This window comes from Mustelus asterias, chromosome 1 (assembly GCF_964213995.1).
Source record: "Mustelus asterias chromosome 1, sMusAst1.hap1.1, whole genome shotgun sequence".
In the NCBI taxonomy this organism is placed as follows: Eukaryota; Metazoa; Chordata; class Chondrichthyes; order Carcharhiniformes; family Triakidae; genus Mustelus; species Mustelus asterias.
In genome coordinates, this window is record NC_135801.1 from 185,954,913 (window position 1) to 185,974,573 (window position 19,661).

General features: G+C 46.1%; 1 protein-coding gene across 2 annotated transcripts in view; it reads left to right on the forward strand.

Annotated features, from left to right (window-relative positions):
• slc4a11 (solute carrier family 4 member 11) overlaps window positions 1-19,661 on the forward strand; it is a 218,406-nt gene that overhangs the window by 160,755 nt on the left and 37,990 nt on the right. For both annotated transcript variants that reach the window (XM_078224199.1, XM_078224209.1), the window contains exons 12-15: window positions 3,543-3,675; window positions 6,455-6,528; window positions 10,190-10,400; window positions 18,325-18,431. In XM_078224199.1, coding sequence (XP_078080325.1) covers window positions 3,543-3,675; window positions 6,455-6,528; window positions 10,190-10,400; window positions 18,325-18,431 — 525 coding nt within the window. The remainder of the gene's footprint in view (window positions 1-3,542; window positions 3,676-6,454; window positions 6,529-10,189; window positions 10,401-18,324; window positions 18,432-19,661) is intronic.

Below are 19,661 nucleotides of genomic sequence, written 5' to 3' on the forward strand. Positions count from 1 at the left end.
GGGGATGTGAGAGAGGCTGTGAAGATGTGCCTGACCCCGCAATGGCCGGGTTCTGGCAGTATACTGTGCAGAGAATTAACCATGTAAAGCCGGATTCTACTGCATGAGATGTCGCCTCCATGCTAAAACTAAATTGACGTCCATAGATGTACCGTTTGCAGGTGTCTGTCGTGCCATTGCCAATCCTCACCGGATTTGTGCGTCACTCTCAATCTCTTCAATCCGGCATGTAAGGAGTGCAGTTTGCCCTTGGATGTCGCCAAACCAAACTCGGGTGTCAATCCACACCCGCTCAGTCAAATATTCCATCTCCTGTGGATATGGAAGGTGAGACTCTGGGATATGTTGAGCACATCCTATACCTTGGCAGCCACCTCCCTCAAAAGGCCAGCATTGACGAGGAGAATCCAACACTGGATCAGCCACACGAGCTCAACCTTCTGCAGACTACACCTGTGTTTGACTTGCCGCAGATATTTGTTGTCCACAAAAGCCCGTGTGTACAGAATCGTTGTTGTCACCACACTCCTGTACTGCAGCGAGAGCTGTGGACCGTGTATCAACGACAGGTAACGCCAGAGAAATTCCATCAGCAATAGCTCTGCCTCATCCTCCAGATTCATAGGGAAAACAGTCAAAACAGATGCCTATGTCCTTCTCGGAAGCCAGGTTTCACAAGTATTCAGGCAAAAGCCCTGAAACTCGAGGGAGAGCAGCGAAGGTTTACCAGGCTGATTCCGGGGATGGCGGGACTGATGTACGAGGAGAGATTGACTAGGGTGGGATTGTTTTTGCTGGAGTTCAGATGAATGATGGGGAATCTCAGTGACTTATAAAATTCTAACAGGACTAGACAGGGTAGATGCTGGAGGGATGTTCCTGACATCCCGGAGTGCCCAGAACCAGAGGTCACAGTCTGAGGATTCGGGGTAGACCATTTAGGACGGAGATGAGGAGTCATTTCTTCACCCAAAGAGTGGTGAGCCTGTGGAATTCATTACCACAGGAAGTAGTTGATGCCAAAACATTGAACATATTCAAGAGGCAGCTGGATATAGCACTTGGGGTGAATGGGATCAAAGGTTATGGGGAGAAAGCAGGATTAGGCTATTGAGTTGAATGATCAGCCATGATAATGAATGATGGAGCAGGCTCGAAGGGCCAGATGGCCTCCTCCTGCTCCTATCTTCTATGTTTCTATGTAAAATCAGCCCCCGATTGACGGGACACCAGATTGCTGAAAAATATCTCCTCCACCAGGTCCTGTTTTCTCAACTCTCAAACGGTCAATGTTCTGGGGGAGAGCGAAGAAAACGCTTCAACTCCACTCCGAAGCTCCCCGTTGATGGAAGGAACTTGCAACCAAATGCTTCAAAATGTTGAAAATTCAGAAACTTGTCCTCGCTTCACAATTGGAGCTCCAACACCTTAATGATGAGGCAGATGGCAGCAGAGAAGGAAGGAAAAGGAAATAAATCCTGCATCCTGGATCCCACTTCCCTGTGAGATGTCCTGTCCATGTGCCCGTAGATCTATGGGCCGGGGATTATCCTGTTTGGTCACATGGCAGAAATCACCACCCAGAGTAGACATCATCCTTGAATTGAGGGTCGGCCAATAGGTGGACCTTTTAAATGATGGGCACCTTTTTAAGGGGAACATGGAATTGGGATAATGGATTCTCAAGATATGTGCTGGAATCTTAGCACTGTTCATGCCAGTGGGATTGTCCCATCCCGCCGTAGTGGACGGAGATTTGGCTGGGAACGTGGCGTGAACAGTAGGTAAGGTCATGCCCATGGTGATTTAGGTCAGTTGAAGTAAGTTGGGAGGAAGTTGGCATAAACCAGTTGGGCCAAATGGCATTCTGTATCGGGCTGGGTCACTTGCTGTGTGGAGTATGGGTGAAAAGATATGTTGTACACAAATTGCTATAGTGTCTTAGCACTGTACCTGAGTGGCTGCTTCAGAAAGTTTCATTCCTACCAACTGCACTGCATTTGATGCCTGCAAACTTTCTCGTTTGCAGAGGAACATCCCTTTTTTTAAAACAATGATGGTTGTATTTAAGGTGGGTCTAGATTAGCCAAGCTGATGATATAAGCTGGGCTACCTCTGTGCCTAGTGGGAAGAGGTGGGGATAGAAAAGACTTTGGCATCAATGTGGTCCCTTGTAACTGATGTTCAAAGCAGTGTGTGGTGTTAATGAGCCCCATTTGCCATAGAGCTGTACCCCCAATTTTTCAGGTTTTGCCCAAGTATAGTTCTCCCAATCTACTGTGCAAATTTCAAGTCCATGTACCACAGAATGGGGCTTCAGGGCAGTTCCATTCTATCTTAAACAATAGAACCTGGTTTATGAATTCAGGTCATTGATAAAGTGGTCACTTGACCATTCGAGCCATCTTCCTCTCTATTATTCGACTAAACACTAAGGCTGTGCATCACATTTAACCTCCTGTTTGAGTAGTGATTGACCAAAGGACCAAATGGTATCTGTATGGAGTTGTGAATCAACATTCCCTGGATACTGGTTCCTTGCTACCAGAAATTGGAATCACTAGGTCACTGTCAATGAGCAGTATTTGGTCATTGCTTATCCATACTTATCCCCAGTCACTTAACCCTAGTTTTTTTTTACGCTCTTTTTCTTAATTCTGTACGAATTAATATCCATCTGTCCATCTCATTAGTCCCTTGTGTAGAAATTGGCGTTCTAGGTTTCGTGCCAAAGGATCTTGTTTTAACAAGAACTTGCTTTTCATGTCTTTCAATGTAAAAAATACATTTTGCAGATGTTGATGGAAAATGGATTCAGAGTCTAAAGCAGGATTGTGACCAAAGGCTCGGTTGTAGCGGTGGGAGTAGATGAACAAAGATCTTGAGCGAAGAGATTCCTGAGTGACATCTATGTCATCTAGTGACATCTATGAACTTGCGCTCAGGACGCAGACCAGCTGCGAAACTCTGCCAAGCAGACGGGACAAAGGAACTACGCCATCTACATGCACACCAAGAACAGGAAACTTGAGAAACTCGGCATCACCACCAGCAGCAACCAAGCCTCCCCCGGTACCACAGTAGAATACTGTTTACCCCAGTCCAACGCCGGCATCTCCACATCATGACATCTATGTGGCAGAAGGCACACTTGGCCTCGTTGTGGCAAAGAAAAGGGTGATGTGTGTGAGGCCAATACCAGAATACAAAGTCAAACTGAATCCTACTTCTGAATGGACCAACGGTGCTTTTTATTCCATCTTGTTCAACCCTCGGCCTGACCAGCCCAAAAAAAACCCCACTTCCAGCAGGGAAGACAATAGATTTGATTCGATTTGGAGAACCCACAATTGCTGCTCATGAAAGGTTCCCAGAATGGACAAATATGCATTGTCCCTGTTTCCTTCTGGAGTTACCAAACTCTGTTTAATGTTTTCTAGCTCTCGCAGGATGTAGTTTTAGTAACTGTGGCAGTAGAGATTGACAGGAGGAGGAGCCTTCTGTTCCACTGGTGACAAATATCCCTTTTTCTCCCTCTGCAGTAATCCAGGGCATCTGCGATGACTACAATCTGAATTTCTTTGCTTTCTACGCCTGTGTTGGCTTGTGGAATTGCTTCTTTTGTCTCGTCTACGGTGTTGCTAATTTAAGTTTATTAAAGGCGTTTTTCAAAAGGTAAGCTCCAGTAAACCAGTTGCCAATGCGTGTGACCTTGATTGTGACCATCTTGGTGAACCACCTTCCTTCTCCGAATGTATAGGTTAGCGCTGGACTATTCTACGGGTCTGAAGGTGCCCTTCACAGGCTTCACCTTCAGCGAGTTCTCTCGCTGTGGGCATCATGGACAAGGCTGCCAATTATTATCCTTGCATAGTTGACCAGAGCAGCTGGTGGTGGGGTTTCTACTTAAACCAGCAGTGGTGTGCTTGGGATGGGGTCAGATCCTTGGGTCTCCAGAAGGTTAACTCATGAACGTTGAATGTGTAAAATGGGAAAGGTTATGACTTGGAGAGTGTGCACCCAGGAACTCCTGTAGCTCTTCCTTATGTAGCAAATGTTAAATGGACCATGCATCTGTCTGGCAAGACATATTGCATTATGTCTGATCCTGACCCACCTCACAAACTGGTATCAGTAAAAGTAATCATGAAGCTTCTGAGCTGTCACTCAGAACCCAACTTGTCCGCCTATTAGGGAAGGAGATGTATCATCATTACCCAGTGAGGCCTGTAGGTGACTCCAGCCCCTCACCAACATGGTTGACTTTTGACTGCCCTCTGAAGTGACCAAACAAGCCGTATGGTTATATCAGACCGCTACATTGCAGTGCTTCATAAGGCAGGTCCTCCAACACTACATCGAATGCAGCTAGGGTAGGGTGATAAATGCCAGACTGCCCACGGATGCCCACATCCCGAGGATGAAGATTTTAAAAAGTGGGACAGATGGACAGGTGAAGTATTTAGTGGTGACCCACAATTAGAGCCTTTAGTAATTCCTATCGCTGCGTGACAACAAATCAAATTTTTAACCGTCCCCAGGGGTTTTAACCAATGTTGGCTGCTCTGCTTTTGGCCCAGTGATAGGAAATAATCAACTGTTTGATCTTCAGTTCATCTTGCAAGTCTTAATAATACATCTTGCGCATCCAAAGCAATTGTCCCTTTGACTCTCTGCAAAAGAATACTTCACAGTTGTTAGGACAGATGCAAGAATGTCAGTGGGAAAGCAAAATTGCCGAATTGTTTTCGCTATGATTCTGTTTGTCTAATTGTAATGTTTTGGTTCAATTGTCAAAGTGAATCTTTACGACCTAAGTCTTCTCTTCAGCAAGGACTGTTTCCATAGCATGACAGCACTGAGGAATCCCATAATCCGCCACTGTGTTAATTTTTCACATATTTATCCAATTTCCTCCTAAAGGTTTCTCTTGAATCTGCTTCCACCATCCTTTCAGACATGAATTTTCCAGGTCATTTGTTTCTTTTTAATAAAAATATTCTCCACATTTCACTTACGGTTTTTACGAGTTGTCTTAAAATCTACGTCTTCCGGTCATTGACCCAACCAGCAGCACAAAATGTTTCTCTGATCAAAACCCTTCATAATTTCTAACACCCAGGCTTGAATTCTCCAACCTCGCCCGCGGCTGGGATTCTCCGGTCCCGCTGCAGTGAATGGAGGTTTAGCTGAGCGCCAAATTCTCCGTTCTCGCTGGCAGCGGGGCATGCGAGACCAGAGAATTCCGACCCTAGTCTTCTGCAAGCCTCTTCTGCTCTGACAGTTACGTTCTCAGCATCGCTAGTCTCTCTACAAGTCCCACATCTCTGATAAATTGTCCTTTCAATCCCCTCAAAGCCTTGGACATTTCCGAACATGTGGTGTTGAGAATTGGCCAGATACGATCCATCTTGGGCCTAACCCATGTTAAAATAGCATCAATTCGTGATGCTTTAAGACCATAAGACATTGGAGCAGAATTAGGCCACTCGGTCTGCTCCACCATTCAATCATGGCTGATTTTCTTTTTCTCATCCCCATTCTCCTGCCTTTTCCCCATAACCCCTGATCCCCTTATCAATCAAGAACCTATTTATCTCTGTCTTAAAGACACTCAATGACCTGGCCTCCACAACCTTCTGCGGCAAAGAGTTCCGCAGATTCACCACTCTCTGGCTGAAGAAATTCCTCCTCATCTCTGTTTTAAAGGATTGCCTATTTAGCCTGAGGTTGTGCCCTCTCGTTCTAGTTTGTCCTACTAATGGAAACATCCTCTCCACGTCCACTCTATCCAGACCTCGCAGTATCCTGTACGTTTCAATAAGATTCCCCCTTATCCTTCTAAACTCCAACGAGTACAGACCCAGAATCCTCAACCATTTTATGGAGGTGTAACATAACGTCTAGGCCGGGTTTTACCAGCCCCGTCCACTGACCGGATCATCTGTTCCTGCAAAACGTTAGTGATCTTTTGGCTGGTCTGCCACCTCCCCCACAGTAGGTCTCGCCCCTGGCCCTAGTCTTCCGTACTCTGTGCCTCTATTTATAACGCCAAGGATCCTAATAGCCATCTCAACTTGCCCTGTCGCGTCTCTGTTCCCACACCTCCTTTTAAATTTGTATCATTTAGCTTATCTTATCTCTTTTATAACATCCCTTCGCATTTAAATTTGATCTGTCATGGTGTCTGCTCTGTCCTGCTAAAATTTACTGCTATCCTCTTCACTATTCACTGGTTTTCCTCCACCCTGTAAACTGCGACTGTGCTTTGTTCATTCTTATATGACCCACCCCTCTTGTATGAGAAACAACACAGGAGGTTTGTTTGCGATCAAGATTTACATAAATGCAGGTTTTTATTAACCTCTCTCTCCCTCTCTGGCTAACTGTGCATTACCAGAAATGTGAACACACTCGTATGTTCTTTCAAATAATGCTGCTCTGTCTTTCACAGATCAACTGATGAAATTCTAGCGGTGTTCATATCTATTGCTTTTGTGGTGGATGCTTGTAAAGGACTGGCCAAAAGTAAGTTGTGTTTCGGGGTTGCGGGGGGGAGGGGTGGGGCGTGGTGAGGGGAGAGCGGGGGGGGGGGGGGGGGCGTGGTGAGGGGAGAGCGGGGGGGGGCGTGGTGAGGGGGGAGCGGTGCATGTGTGTGAGGGGTGGAATTAAGTTGGTGTATTTATTTTTCTCTGCTTCCCTTTCCTTCTGTATTGCTTCCTCTCCTTTACTCTCCACCTGAAACGGTGGAGTGTCTGCTATACCTTGCAGCACAGAAGGAGGCCATTGGGTATGGTGGCACTGCTGCCTCACAGTGCCAGGGACCCAGGTTCGATTCCAGCCTCAGGTGACTGTGGAGTTTTCACGTTCTCCCCGTATCTGCGTGGGTTTCCACTGAATGCTCCGGTTTCCTCCCACAGTCCAAAGATGTGCAGATTAGGCGGATTGGCCATGCTAAATTATCCCTTATTGTCAGGGGGATTTGCAGGGTAAATACATGGGATTACGGGGATAGGGGCAGGGTGGGATTGTTATCAATGCAGGCTTGATGGGCCGAATGGGCTCCTTCTGCACTATAGGAATTCTATGGTCATGCTTGTGCCAACTCTGTGGTAGAGCTACAGAGTTTTCCCCAGTCCCCTGCATCTTTTATCTCCCTTCAAACACTGATTGAATTGTTTCTCAGTCGAATGGGATGGGAATAGAGGGATATAGTCCCTGGAAGGGTAGGAGGTTTTAGTTAAGTTGGGCAGCATGGTCGGTGCAGGCTTGGAGGGCCGAAGGGCCTGTTCCTGTGCTGTAATTTTCTTTGTTCTTTGAATCTGCTTCGACCGTCCTTGCAGATAGAATGTTCTAGATCACAATGACTCGCCGCATTAAATTATGTTTCCCCATATCGACTCTAATTCCTTTGAAACCTGTTCTCTCGTAACCAGCTATTGGACAATGTCAAGTTATTCTGGTTATTTTAATCGCATTATTGGTATTTGACCCTTGAACTGGCATTGATGTTTAAAGTTTATGTATTAGTCACAAGTGGGCTTACATTAACACTGTAATGAAGTTACTGTGAAAATCCCCTCGTCGCCACACTCCGGCACCGGGGGCGGCACGGTAGCACAGTGGTTAGCACTGCTGCTTCACAGCTCCAGGGTCCCGGGTTCGATTCCCGGCTCGGGTCACTGTCTGTGTGGAGTTTGCACGTTCTCCCTGTGTCTGAGTGGGTTTCCTCCGGTTTCCTCCCACACACCAAAGATGTGCTGATTAGGTGGATTGGCCATGCTAAATTCTCCCTCAGTGCACCTCAAATTCTCCCTCAGTGCACACAGACAGTGACCCGAGGTCAGAATTGAACCCAGGTCCCCGGCGCTGTGAGGCAGCAGTGTTAACCACTGTGCCGCCCTGATGAATAATAATAATGGTTTTGGATGTTGGAAGCAAATTCACGAGAAAATAATTTAAATGCATCAAATTTCATGAATTTGCAGTATAATTTGCCAATAAAGAACATTGACGTGTCCAGTAGAAATGGGTATTAAAAGAAATTGAAATATTTCTGGGAGTGTGGAGTATTGTGAGCAGGGTAAATTGGGAAAGGTTTATGTATGTTTAACAATGATTTTTTAATAATAGTTCTTGTTCTAGTTAGACATTTCACAAGGCTAAACCCTCAAAAGTTGATGACTTCCTAACAATGGGTTCGGAATATTGGTCTGAGGTTTAACATTGCCCATTAGGGATGAGCAGTGCATAACAGAGGAGGGTTATAAAGATTTTAGCATGCAATCCTCTGCAATTCGCTCTATGCCTGGAATTTTCAGCCTGCCCCTGCCAGTGGTATCTTCCAGTCCTGCCAGCGACACACCCCCTACCATGGGTTCCCCAGTGGCATTGGGGGTACAAACAACGAGAATCCCTGCAGTGGGACCAGAAGATCCTGTGGCAAACCAATGGCCTCTCTGCTGTGGGGAAACCCACCGGAAAATTCCGCCCTATGTATTCTGAGGTTTTGGTCACCCTTCTTCTCCCTCAGCAGTTTTTAACTCTGTAAAGCCCCATGTTTGCTGGAGGCTGGATTCCTCTCGTATCTAAAAGGGGCTATTCTAATGCCCCTCTTGATCTCTATCAGAACCAGCTGATTGTCTGACAAAGACTTCTCAAACATGCCCTCTCTGGCAGTGGTTGGCACTGCTGCCCCACAGCTCCAGCAACCTGGTTCGATTCCCGGCTTGGGTCACTGTCTGTGCAAGTCGACACATTCTCCCCATGTTTGCGTGTGTTTCCTCCCAGGTGCTCCAGTTTCCTCCCACAGTCCGAAAGATGAGCTGGTTAGGTGCATTGGCCATGCAAAATTCTCCCTCAGTGTAACTGAACAGGCGCCGGAGTGTAGCGACTAGGGGATTTTCACAGAACTCCATTGCAGTGTTAATGTAAACCTACTAGTGACACTAATAAATAAACTTTAAAAAACATTAAACTTGTTAATGTTATTATGGCCACTGCTTCTCCGATTGTTGCTGCCAAATTTTAATATGTTAATCAACAACATCTGTTTTTGATTTTACTCGCCCTTGGTCGATCCAGACTGATCTCAGTGTCCTCGTTTCTCAACAATCGAAACTTTAGACCTCATTCTCCCCTTCCAATGGGAGTTCGAGCAATTCCAAGCTTGGTGTCTAAAAGCGAGTAATCACTACATCAGCTTGCCTTCCCAATTGGGTAGGCCCTTTACCCTTCAATGTCTTGTCTCCAGTTAAATATTGGGAGGACCATTTTTCAATCCCTGTTATAAACGATGTTACCTAGCAACCTACTCCGCGGCACAGGAAGAGTAGTGGGGAACATGCTCCTGTCTACGTCAACAGGGGCGAAGTAGAAATGGTCGAAACCTTAATCTTGAAGCTTATCAGGGGTAGGCAGGAATGTCATTCCTTCGAGTCTGAGGTCACATACCAACTGACTCGAGAACAGCTTCTTCCCTGCTGCTGTCAGATCTTTGAATGGACCTACCTCGCACTAAGTTGATCTTTCTCTACACCCTAGCTATGACTGTAACAATACGTTCTCCTTTCCTTCTCTATGAACGGTATGCTTTGTATAGTGCACAAGAAACAATACTTTTCACTATACTAATACATGTGACAATAAATCAAATCAAATCCCGTAACCCCACACATATACCATGGCTGACCCATCTAACCTATACTACTTTGGACACTAAGGGGTAATTTAGCATGGCCAATCCACCTAACCTGCACATCTTTGGACTGCAGGAGAAAACCGGAGCACGCTGAGGAAAACCACACAGACACGGGCTATCTGCGCTGTCCCCACTTCCATTCTCTCTAAGTGCAGCAGCATTAGCGACCACCCTTCAGCGGCCAAGAGCATTAACTGTCGAATTTCCTCTCTGAACCTCACCATCTTCCTTTTATCCTTTTAAGGCACTATTGAAAGTCTACTGCTTTGAGCAAGTGGTTTGCCAGCCACCGTAATATCACCTTAAGTGAGATTTTGCTTTATAATGAATTGTAAAGTGAATTGGGGCATCTTTGTTAGGTTAAAGGTGCTTTGTAATACAGATTGTTGTTGTAAAATGAGACATTCATACCCCTTTATATTAAGGATGAAGTTCTTGAAAGAACAGCTTACAATATTGGTTATTTATCACTTCTCTCCCTTTGCTTAGTTTTTCAGAGTTATTACTGTCCTAGAATGCAGACACACCATCCGGGATGGAGCCTGGTGTCTGGTTCTGCTTTTAACACCAGCCCTGCAATCAATGTTACAGATCCTGTTGGCGGGGCCCACTCCTGTGGGCGAGACACCGCTGTCCTCAGCCTGCTCTTGATGCTTGGTACACTTTGGCTGGGCTACACCTTGTTTCAGTTCAAGAAAAGGTATTTTCCTCAAAGCTTGCGGAAAGGAGAGCTTCCAAAGGTGGTGTTGGTTAGCTTGTGCACCCTCAACCCAGCCTGACCCCTCTCCTGACCAGGTAGATTGACAGGAGTAGGCCACTTGAACCCTTGAGCCTGCTCTGCCATTCAATAAGGTCATGGCTGGTCTGATTGTAACTTTAACCCCATGTTCCTGCCGACCCCTGATAACATTTCACCTCCTTGTTAATCAAGAATCTATCAAGCTCTGCCTTAAAAATATTCAATGACTCTGCTTCCACTGCCTTTTGTAGAAGAGTTCCAAAGACTGACGACCCTCGGAGAAAAAAATTCTCCTCATCTCTGTCTTAAATGAGTGACTCCTAATTCTAGATTTTCCCACACGAGTATTGCCCATCGCTATGGTTACAGATAGACTACAGATGGACAGGATGAGCACAAAAAGCTGAATGGTGTGGCTTTAGTTTTTAATTTGTGTTTGATTTAAAGATACTTTCAGATGCAGGCAAGTTGGTCAGTTTAGTCAAATACTACAATGAGTTTTGGTTTAACTTTTGAGGTACATGGACAGAGAGACCTGGAGGGCATACATATTCAAGTCAGAGTTGTAGAGGTTTACAGCATGGAAACAGGCCCTTCAGCCCAACTTGTCCATGCCACCCTTTTTTTTTTAACCACTAAGCTAGTTCCAATTGCCTGCGTTTGGCCCATATCCCTCTATACCCATCTTACCCATGTAACTGTCTAAATGCTTTTTAAGAGACAAAATTGTATCCGCCCCTTTGAAGGCCTCAGGACAATTTTGAGAAGGCTGTTTCTTTTTAAGAAAGCATGTGAGTGGCTTTGACTTATTAGAGGGATTGGATAAGATGTAGAGCACAGAAAGAGGCCATTCAGTCCAACTAGTCCATGCCAGAATTCATGCCTCACTTCAGCTTTCTCCATTTCTTCCTCATCTAAGTTTTAAAAAAATTCATTCATGGGCTGTGGGTGTCGCTGGCTGGACCAGCATTTATTGCCCATCCCTGAGGAGCAATTAAGAATCAACCACATTGCTGTGCCTTCTGAGTCGCATGTAGGCCAGACCAGGTAAGGACGGCAGATTTCCTTTCCTAAAGGACATGAGTGAACCAGATCGGTTTTTACAGCAATTGACAATCGTTTCATCATTAGACTTTTTAATTTCAGATTTTTATTGAATTCAAATTCGCCATCTGCCCATCTGTGGTAGGATTTGAACCAGAGTCCCCAGAGCGTTAACTGGGTCTTTGGATTTCTAGTCCAGTGACAATACCATTCTGCCACTGTCTCCCCCAATATCATATATCTATCATAACCCTCTACTTCCTTCTCCCTCGCATGTTTATCGAGTCTCTCCTTATGTCCATGTACTTTGCACTGCTAATTGTTGATCCATTGTATAATGGTCCTTTTTGTCTATTGTCTATACTATTCACTCCAGCCACTCCGGTGGTTGCAAGGTCCACATTCTCAGCTCTCTGGTAAAGACAATTCCCGTTATGATTTCTTGGTGACTCTCATATTGATGGCGTCCACTTTTTCTTCCTTTTCCCCACAAGTGCGGGCATTTTCTCTCTGCAGACTCTATTTTCAAGACCTCTACAGTGTCACTCCCTCAAACCGGGATTTGGGAATTGTGGTGGGTGGGATTGAAAATTTGACGTCCTAGCCAAAGTTCTGTTGACTTTGGGAGGAGAATGCAGCAACGAGCAGGGTGGTCCGGGAAGGGTAAGGGGAGGGGGTAGGGGTGAGTGAGAGGGTAAGCAGAGACCAGCAGTAGGGGGAAGGGGGGGGCGAACAAAAGGGTCAGTTGAGGGGGGGGGGGGCAAAGGAGGCGAATGAGAGGGTCAGTGGAGGTAAGCGGGGGGGGGAAGGGGGCGAGCGAGAGGGTCAGTGGAGGCAAGGGGGGAAAGGGGGCGAGTGAGTGGTGGAAAGGGGCAAGCGGAAGAGGTGAGGGGGAGTAGAAAGGGGAGTGGGCGGAAAGGGACAAACAGGAAGGGATGGGCGAGGGGGAAGCCGTAGGTAGAAGGGGAGAAAGGATGGACGGGAGGGGGTTAGAAAAGGTGAGTAAGGGTTATCTACCCCTCTAAAGCCTGGTTCTTGGTTTGCTATTTTATGTTTTGTCAACGTGTGTCATTACTTTCAGTCACAGGTGTATTTGTGCTCCCAAATAGCTTTGCTCCTTCACCCCCTTTAGATGCTTTTTGTTTCCTCAGTGATATGCACCCTTCCCTGAAAAATGTAATGCCTCACTTTCTCGATGTTCAAACGTCATTCTGCAAGTTTGTTAGTGTTGTCTTGTACTTTGTTTCAGGCCTCCTCAATATTGACTCTTCCCCTTCAGTTTGGTGCCATTTGTAAATTTAAGAATCGTGTATTTGAGTCCAAATTATGGACAGGAGTGGAACACTGTTTTGCACCACCTGCCACTCTGAATAGCTACCCTTTCCCCTTACACTCTTTGTCTTGTAGCTAACTGGCTACCATTCTGACATTTATCCTGTTACTCCCTATTCTCTGAACTTATTCACTTATCCATTATGTGGTACCTTATCCAAGTCCTTTTTGAAAATCTAGATATATTACATTGATGGCATTACCCTTGCCTACTCTCATGGAATCCTTACAGAACAGAAGGAGGCCATTCGGCCCATTGAGTCTGTACCGCCCACAATCCCACCCAGGCCTTATTCCCGTAACCCCACATATTTACCCTGCTAATATGGCATGCTTGCCTTTATAGGACGGGGCATAGAGTATAAAAGTTGGGGTCTGATGTTGCAGATGTATAGAACGTTGGTTCGGCCGCATTTGGAGTACTGCGTCCAGTTCTGGTCGCCACACTACCAGAAGGACGTGGAGGCTTTGGAGAGAGTGCAGAGGAGGTTTACCCGGATGTTGCCTGGTATGGAAGGGCTTAGTTATGAGGAGAGATTGGGTAAACTGGGGTTGTTCTCACTGGAAAGACGGAGGATGAGGGGTGACCTAATAGAGGTGTATAAAATTATGAAAGGCATAGATAGGGTGAACGGTGGGAAGCTTTTTCCCAGGTCGGTGGTGACGTTCATGAGGGGTCATCGATTCAAGGTGAAGGGGGGGGGGAGGTTTAACACAGATATCAGAAGGATGTATTTTACACAGAGGGTGGTGGGGGCCTGGAATGCACTGCCGGGCAAGGTGGTGGAGGCGGACACACTGGGAACGTTTAAGACTTATCTAGATAGCCACATGAACAGAGTGGGAATGGAGGGATACAAAAGAATGGTCTCGTTTTGGACCAGGGAGCGGCGCGGGCTTGGAGGGCCAAAGGGCCTGTTCCTGTGCTGTATTGTTCTTTGTTAATCCCCCTGACACTAGGGTCAATTTATTATGGCCAATCAACCTAATCCGCACACCTTTGGACTGTGGGAGGAAACCGGAACATCCGGAAGAAACCTGTGCAAACTCCACACAGATAGTAGTCCAAGCCGGAATTGAACCTGGGTCAGACCATAAGACATAGGAGCAGAATTAGGCCACTCGGCCCATCGAGTCTACTCCGCCATTCAATCATGGCTGATATTTTTCTCATCCCCATCCTCCTGCCTTTTTCCCGTATCATAGATAGAATCATAGAAATCCTACAGCACAGAAAGAGGCCATTCGGCCCATTGAGTCTGCACCGACCACAATCCCACCCAGGCCCTACCCCCATATCCCTACATATTTAACCCGCTAATCCCTCTAACCTACGCATCCCAGGACACTAAGGGGCAATTTTAGCATGGCCAATCAACCTAACCCGCACATCTTTGGACTGTGGGAGGAAACCGGAGCACCCGGAGGAAACCCACGCAGACACGAGGAGAATGTGCAAACTCCACACAGACAGTGACCTAAGCCGGGAATCGAACCCAGGTCCCTGGCGCTGTGAGGCAGCAGTGCTGACCACTGTGCTGTCCTCTCTTCTTGCCTCTTCAAAAAGTTCGACGAGGTTGGTCAAGCAAGATCTTCCCTTTTAAAAATCCATGCTGACTATTCATTATGATTTTGATTCTTTTATTCTCGACGTTAATAGGTAGCACTTATATTTCCCCAATTGACTGTTGTTCCCAGGACACGTTCAATCTCTCCTTTTAAATATAGGTATTAAGTGAACCATCTGCAGGTTTTTGGGCACTGTATTTTTCTCTCATGAATCGTTACGAATGTGGACTAAGGCATCTCCCGTTTCTTCCCTATATTATCTTCAAATGTGTGGGTGATGATCCTCAAGGTTGATGATTTAATATTCCAGCCATTAATTTACAAAAATGAGGAGTTCTGCAGCATATGTTGTTTAGGCTTCAGCTAGAGCATTGCCAGAGCTTGGGCACCAGACTCTAGGAAGGATGTGAAGGCTTTTGAGAATCTGCAGAAGAGATAGAACATAGAATAGAACAGCACAGGAACAGGCCCTTCAGCCCACGATGTTGTGTCAGATATGACACCAAATTTAACTAATCCCTTCTGCCTGCCCCTGGTCCTGGGCGGCACGGTAGCACAGTGGTTAGCACGGCTGCTTCACAGCTCCAGGGTCCCGGGTTCGATTCCCGGCTCGGGTCACTGTCTGTGTGGAGTTTGCACATTCTCCTCGTGTCTGCGTGGGTTTCCTCCGGGTGCTCCGGTTTCCTCCCACAGTCCAAAGATGTGCGGGTTAGGTTGATTGGCCAGGTTAAAAAAAAAATTGCCCCTTAGAGTCCTGGGATGCGTAGGTTAGAGGGATTAGCGGGTAAATATGTGGGGGTAGGGCCTGGGTGGGATTGTGGTCGGTGCAGACTCGATGGGCCGAATGGCCTCCTTCTGCACTGTAGGGTTTCTATGATTTCTATGATATCCCGGCTTGCATATTCGCATGCTTATCTAAAAGCCCCTTAAATGCCCCTATCGTATCTGCCTGCACCACCACCCCAGACACCTACCACTCTCTGTGTAAAAGCTTCTCCTCACATCTCCTTTTGAGCTTCCCTCTCTCACCTTAGGTGCATGCGCCCTAGTGTTAGACACTTCAACTCTGGAGAAAAAGATTCTGGCTGGAATTTTACTGCCCTGCCCACTACGGGAATCGGAGTGGGCGAGGGGTGGATCATGGAAAGATTCGTTGATCTCGGGCGGAATTTTACAATTTTGGGACCAGCGAGCCTGTGAAATCCCGTCCTCTGACTGTCAACCCTATCTGTGCCTCTCATAACTTTATAGACTTCTATCAGGTATCCCCTCAGCCTCCACTGCTCCAGAAAAAAACAACCCTAGTTTGCCCAGTCTCTCCTTATAGCTTATACACTTATAGCTCATATTGAGGGTGGCATGGTGGCACAGTGGTTAGCACTGCAGCCTCACAGCGCCAGGGACACAGGTTTAATTCCTGACTTGGGTCACTGTCTGGGTGGAGTCTGCACATTTGCCCCGTGTCGGTGTGGGTTTCCGTTTCCTCCCACAGTCCGAAAGACATGCTGGTTAGATGCATTGGCCATGCTAAATTCTCTCTCTGTACCCAAACAGGCGCCGGAGTGTGGCAACTAGGGGATTTTCACAGTGACTTCATTGCAGTGTTAATGTAAGCCTACTTGTGACACTAATTTGTTTAAAAACCCTCTAATTCAGGCAGCAGTCTGGATGTTAGAATGCTGTAAAAAGTTTAACAACACCAGGTTAAAGTCCAACAGGTTTATTTGGTAGCAAAAGCCACACAAGCTTTCGGAGCTCTTAGCCCCTTCTTCAGGTGAGTGGGAATTCTGTTCACAAACAGAGCTTATAAAGACACAGACTCAATTTACATGAATAATGGTTGGAATGCAAATACTTACAACTAATCAAGTCTTTAAGAGACGAAACAATGGGAGTGGAGAGAGCATCAAGACAGGCTAAAAAGATGTGTATTGTCTCCAGACAAGACAGCCAGTGAAACTCTGCAGGTCCACGCAACTGTGGGAGTTACAAATAGTGTGACATGAACCCAATATCCCGGTTGAGGCCGTCCTCATGTGTGCGGAACTTGGCTATCAGTTTCTGCTCAGCGACTCTGCGCTGTTGTGTGTCGCGAAGGCCGCCTTGGAGAACGCTTACCCGAATATCAGAGGCCGAATGTCCGTGACCGCTGAAGTGCTCCCCAACAGGAAGAGAACAGTCTTGCCTGGTGATTGTCGAGCGGTGTTCATTCATCCGTTGTCGCAGCGTCTGCATAGTTTCCCCAATGTACCATGCCTCGGGACATCCTTTCTTGCAGCGTATCAGGTAGACAACGTTGGCCGAATTGCAAGAGTATGTACCGTGTACCTGGTGGATGGTGTTCTCACGTGAGATGATGGCATCTGTGTCGATGATCCGGCACGTCTTGCAGAGGTTGCTGTGGCAGGTAAATTCAGTAAATTTACTGTTAGAATGCTACCAGGGTTGAGTGACTTTAGTTTTGAGGATTTGGAGAAGCTGGGTTACGCTCATGATGAAGAGACTTCACAGTGTTGTTCAAAATCAAAATTTTGACAGAGCAATTAGGGAGAAACTTTTCCAGTCATCAGAGACATGGAGACTTAAGGTGATTGATAAAAGAACCAGAAGTGGCACGAGGAAGTATTTTTCTTACACAGTGAGTTGCTGTGAAAGCGGTGTCAGAAAGGATGGCAGAAGCAGATTCAACAGTAACATTCACAAGATAATTATGTAAATATTTGAAGGGGTAACATTTTGGCAGGACTGTGAGGAAAGCGTAGGGGAAGTGAACTTAATTGGATAACTCCACCAAGGATTCGACACAAATACCATGGACTGAATCATAGAATCACAACAGTGCAGCAAGAGGCCCATTGAATCTGCACCGACTCTCCGAAAGAGAGAGCCACCCACGCCCTCCCCTCCGCCCAATTCCCATAACCCCATACATTTACCGTGATTAATCCATCTAACCTACACACCTTTGGACACAAAGGAGCAATTTAGCATGGCCAATTCACCTGACCACATCTTTGGATTCTGGGAAGAAACTGGAGCACCCTGGAGGAAACCCATGCAGACATGGGGAGAACGTGCAAACTCCACACAGACAGTCATCCAAGGCTGGAATTGAACCCGGATCCCTGGTCCTGTGAGGCAGCAGCGCTAACCACTGTGTCATCCCTTGTTGCACGCTGTATAATTATATGATATTGAATCTATTGTCTTTGATTTTAGTCCTTCCTCCCCGTTATTTCAAGAGCAAAATCTAAGTTACTTCTAACCTTGGTCTGCCTGTAGTTCAGTAATTCAGGAGTTACTTTCCTGCTGACCCTGGCAGTTGGTGACAGTGACCAACTGTGATACTGAGAAGGCTGTGGTTAAAATGAGAATCAAACATCGAGTGAACGCTAGTCTCCGATGGCCGAACGAGTAGTATATTTTCACTTGACTGTAGCTGATGTGGCAGACGCTGAGAGACACTAAGTTGTGGCGCTGTCAGTTCGGAATGTGGTTTTTATCAAATGCAGTTTTGAAGGTCCAACCATCCAAAGTTTAACAACGTCAGTGGAGTTATTAACTAACCTTGGCAATTGCTCTCCATCAACGAATCTAATAATAGGCTTGGAGGGAACCAATGCTTCTCTTAAACACATAGCACATGCCAGGTCTCAAATTGCTCCCACATTGCATCCTTAAATGTTTTTCTTTGTGAGGAATCTGTACAATTAATCGAACTGTGCCGGCAACTGACCTTAAGAGAGATGAGACATTAAATAACTATTATTGAACAATAGCGTTGGCCTCTGTGCTGATTTTAATGTCACCTTGTGCTGATTTTGTCGAGTCTAGCCCAGCCAACATCCATCATTGCTACATTTGTTCTTTATTTTTTGTTCAAAAATTCAATTTTTTCACTCTGGTGTACTTATTAAAAAAAAATTATTTTTTTTTACAGCCCTTTCTTGCATGCCAGGGTCCGAGAAACCCTGTCAGATTGTGCCTTGCCAATATCAGTGGTGGTGTTTTCGTTTGTGGGATCGTTCCTTTTTAGAGATATAAAGGGTAAGCTCTTTGGTTTACTTCATGGCACCTATATTATTTTAGCTTTGTTCTGGGGTTACTCCTGCTTGGCTCTATCCGAGTTGGATTGCCCTACCATTCCAATGCCTCAGCCTGCCTTCTCTTGCTCTCCTGATTCCAAGAGGCAACTCTCTGCCTGATTGTGCCTAACTTGCAGTGTAGGAAGTCTCACAACACCAGGTTAAAGTCCAATGGGTTTGTTTGGTATCACGAGCTTTTGGAGTGCTGCTCCTTCATCAGGTGAGACATGCACACACACTCGATGAAGGAGCAGCGCCCCGAAAGCTCGTGATACCAAACAAACCTGTTGGACGTTAACCTGGTGTTGTGAGACTTCTTACTGTGTCCATCCCAGTCCAACGCCGGCATCTCCACATCATAATCTGCAGTGGTTATCTGTAAGGCATCGTTGCTGAGGGATGACGATCGATGTCTTCAAGAAGATTGTTGAAGAGTTTCGCTGAGGAGTGTGGGGGGTGATGAGTGGGAGAGGCCTTGATTTAAGAGCGTGGTGAAGAACTGCGCATTAGTACTTAAAAGGGTGTTCAAAGAATTGGTGGACATTATAATATAAGGTGGGGGGAGGGAACACGAGGAGTCTTGAAATAAATTGAAGTCTTGCGGATGGGTGAAGTATCATCTATTAGACAAATTTTTCCGTTTGTAACCAGTCCAAGGGAATGACGAATGAGATGTGTTGGAACCTCTTCAGATATTCTCGAGCTTGTTCAACTTTGGATGAACTTAAATTTTGTAGATGGGAGTTGGTGGGAGAGGAAGAAACCATTGGCAGAAGAGATGAAACGCTGTTTCGAGCCAATTTCTTTTGTCTTCAGCAAATTTTGAAAAATATATTCCTTGGAGGCAGATTTCCTTCCCTAAAGGACATTAGTGAAACAAGTGGGTTTTTGCAGCCGTCGATAATTTTGTGGTCACCTATTACTGAGACGTGAGATTCATTTCCAGATTTTACTCATTGGGTTTGAATTCCATGAGCTGAAGTGGTGGGATTTGAACCGCTGTCCCAAGGCATTAGGCTGCTTACGAGTCCAGTGAGCTTCCCATATCCCCAATGAAGAGTTACACAGGGTTTGTTTGAAATCAAAGGAGTTGGGGGCTGCATATGTGATTTAGCTGACAAACTAAAAATAGTGTCTTCCAGGATAAGAGGTTGGAGCTATTGATGGAACTGGACAGGTGCATAGAAACAAT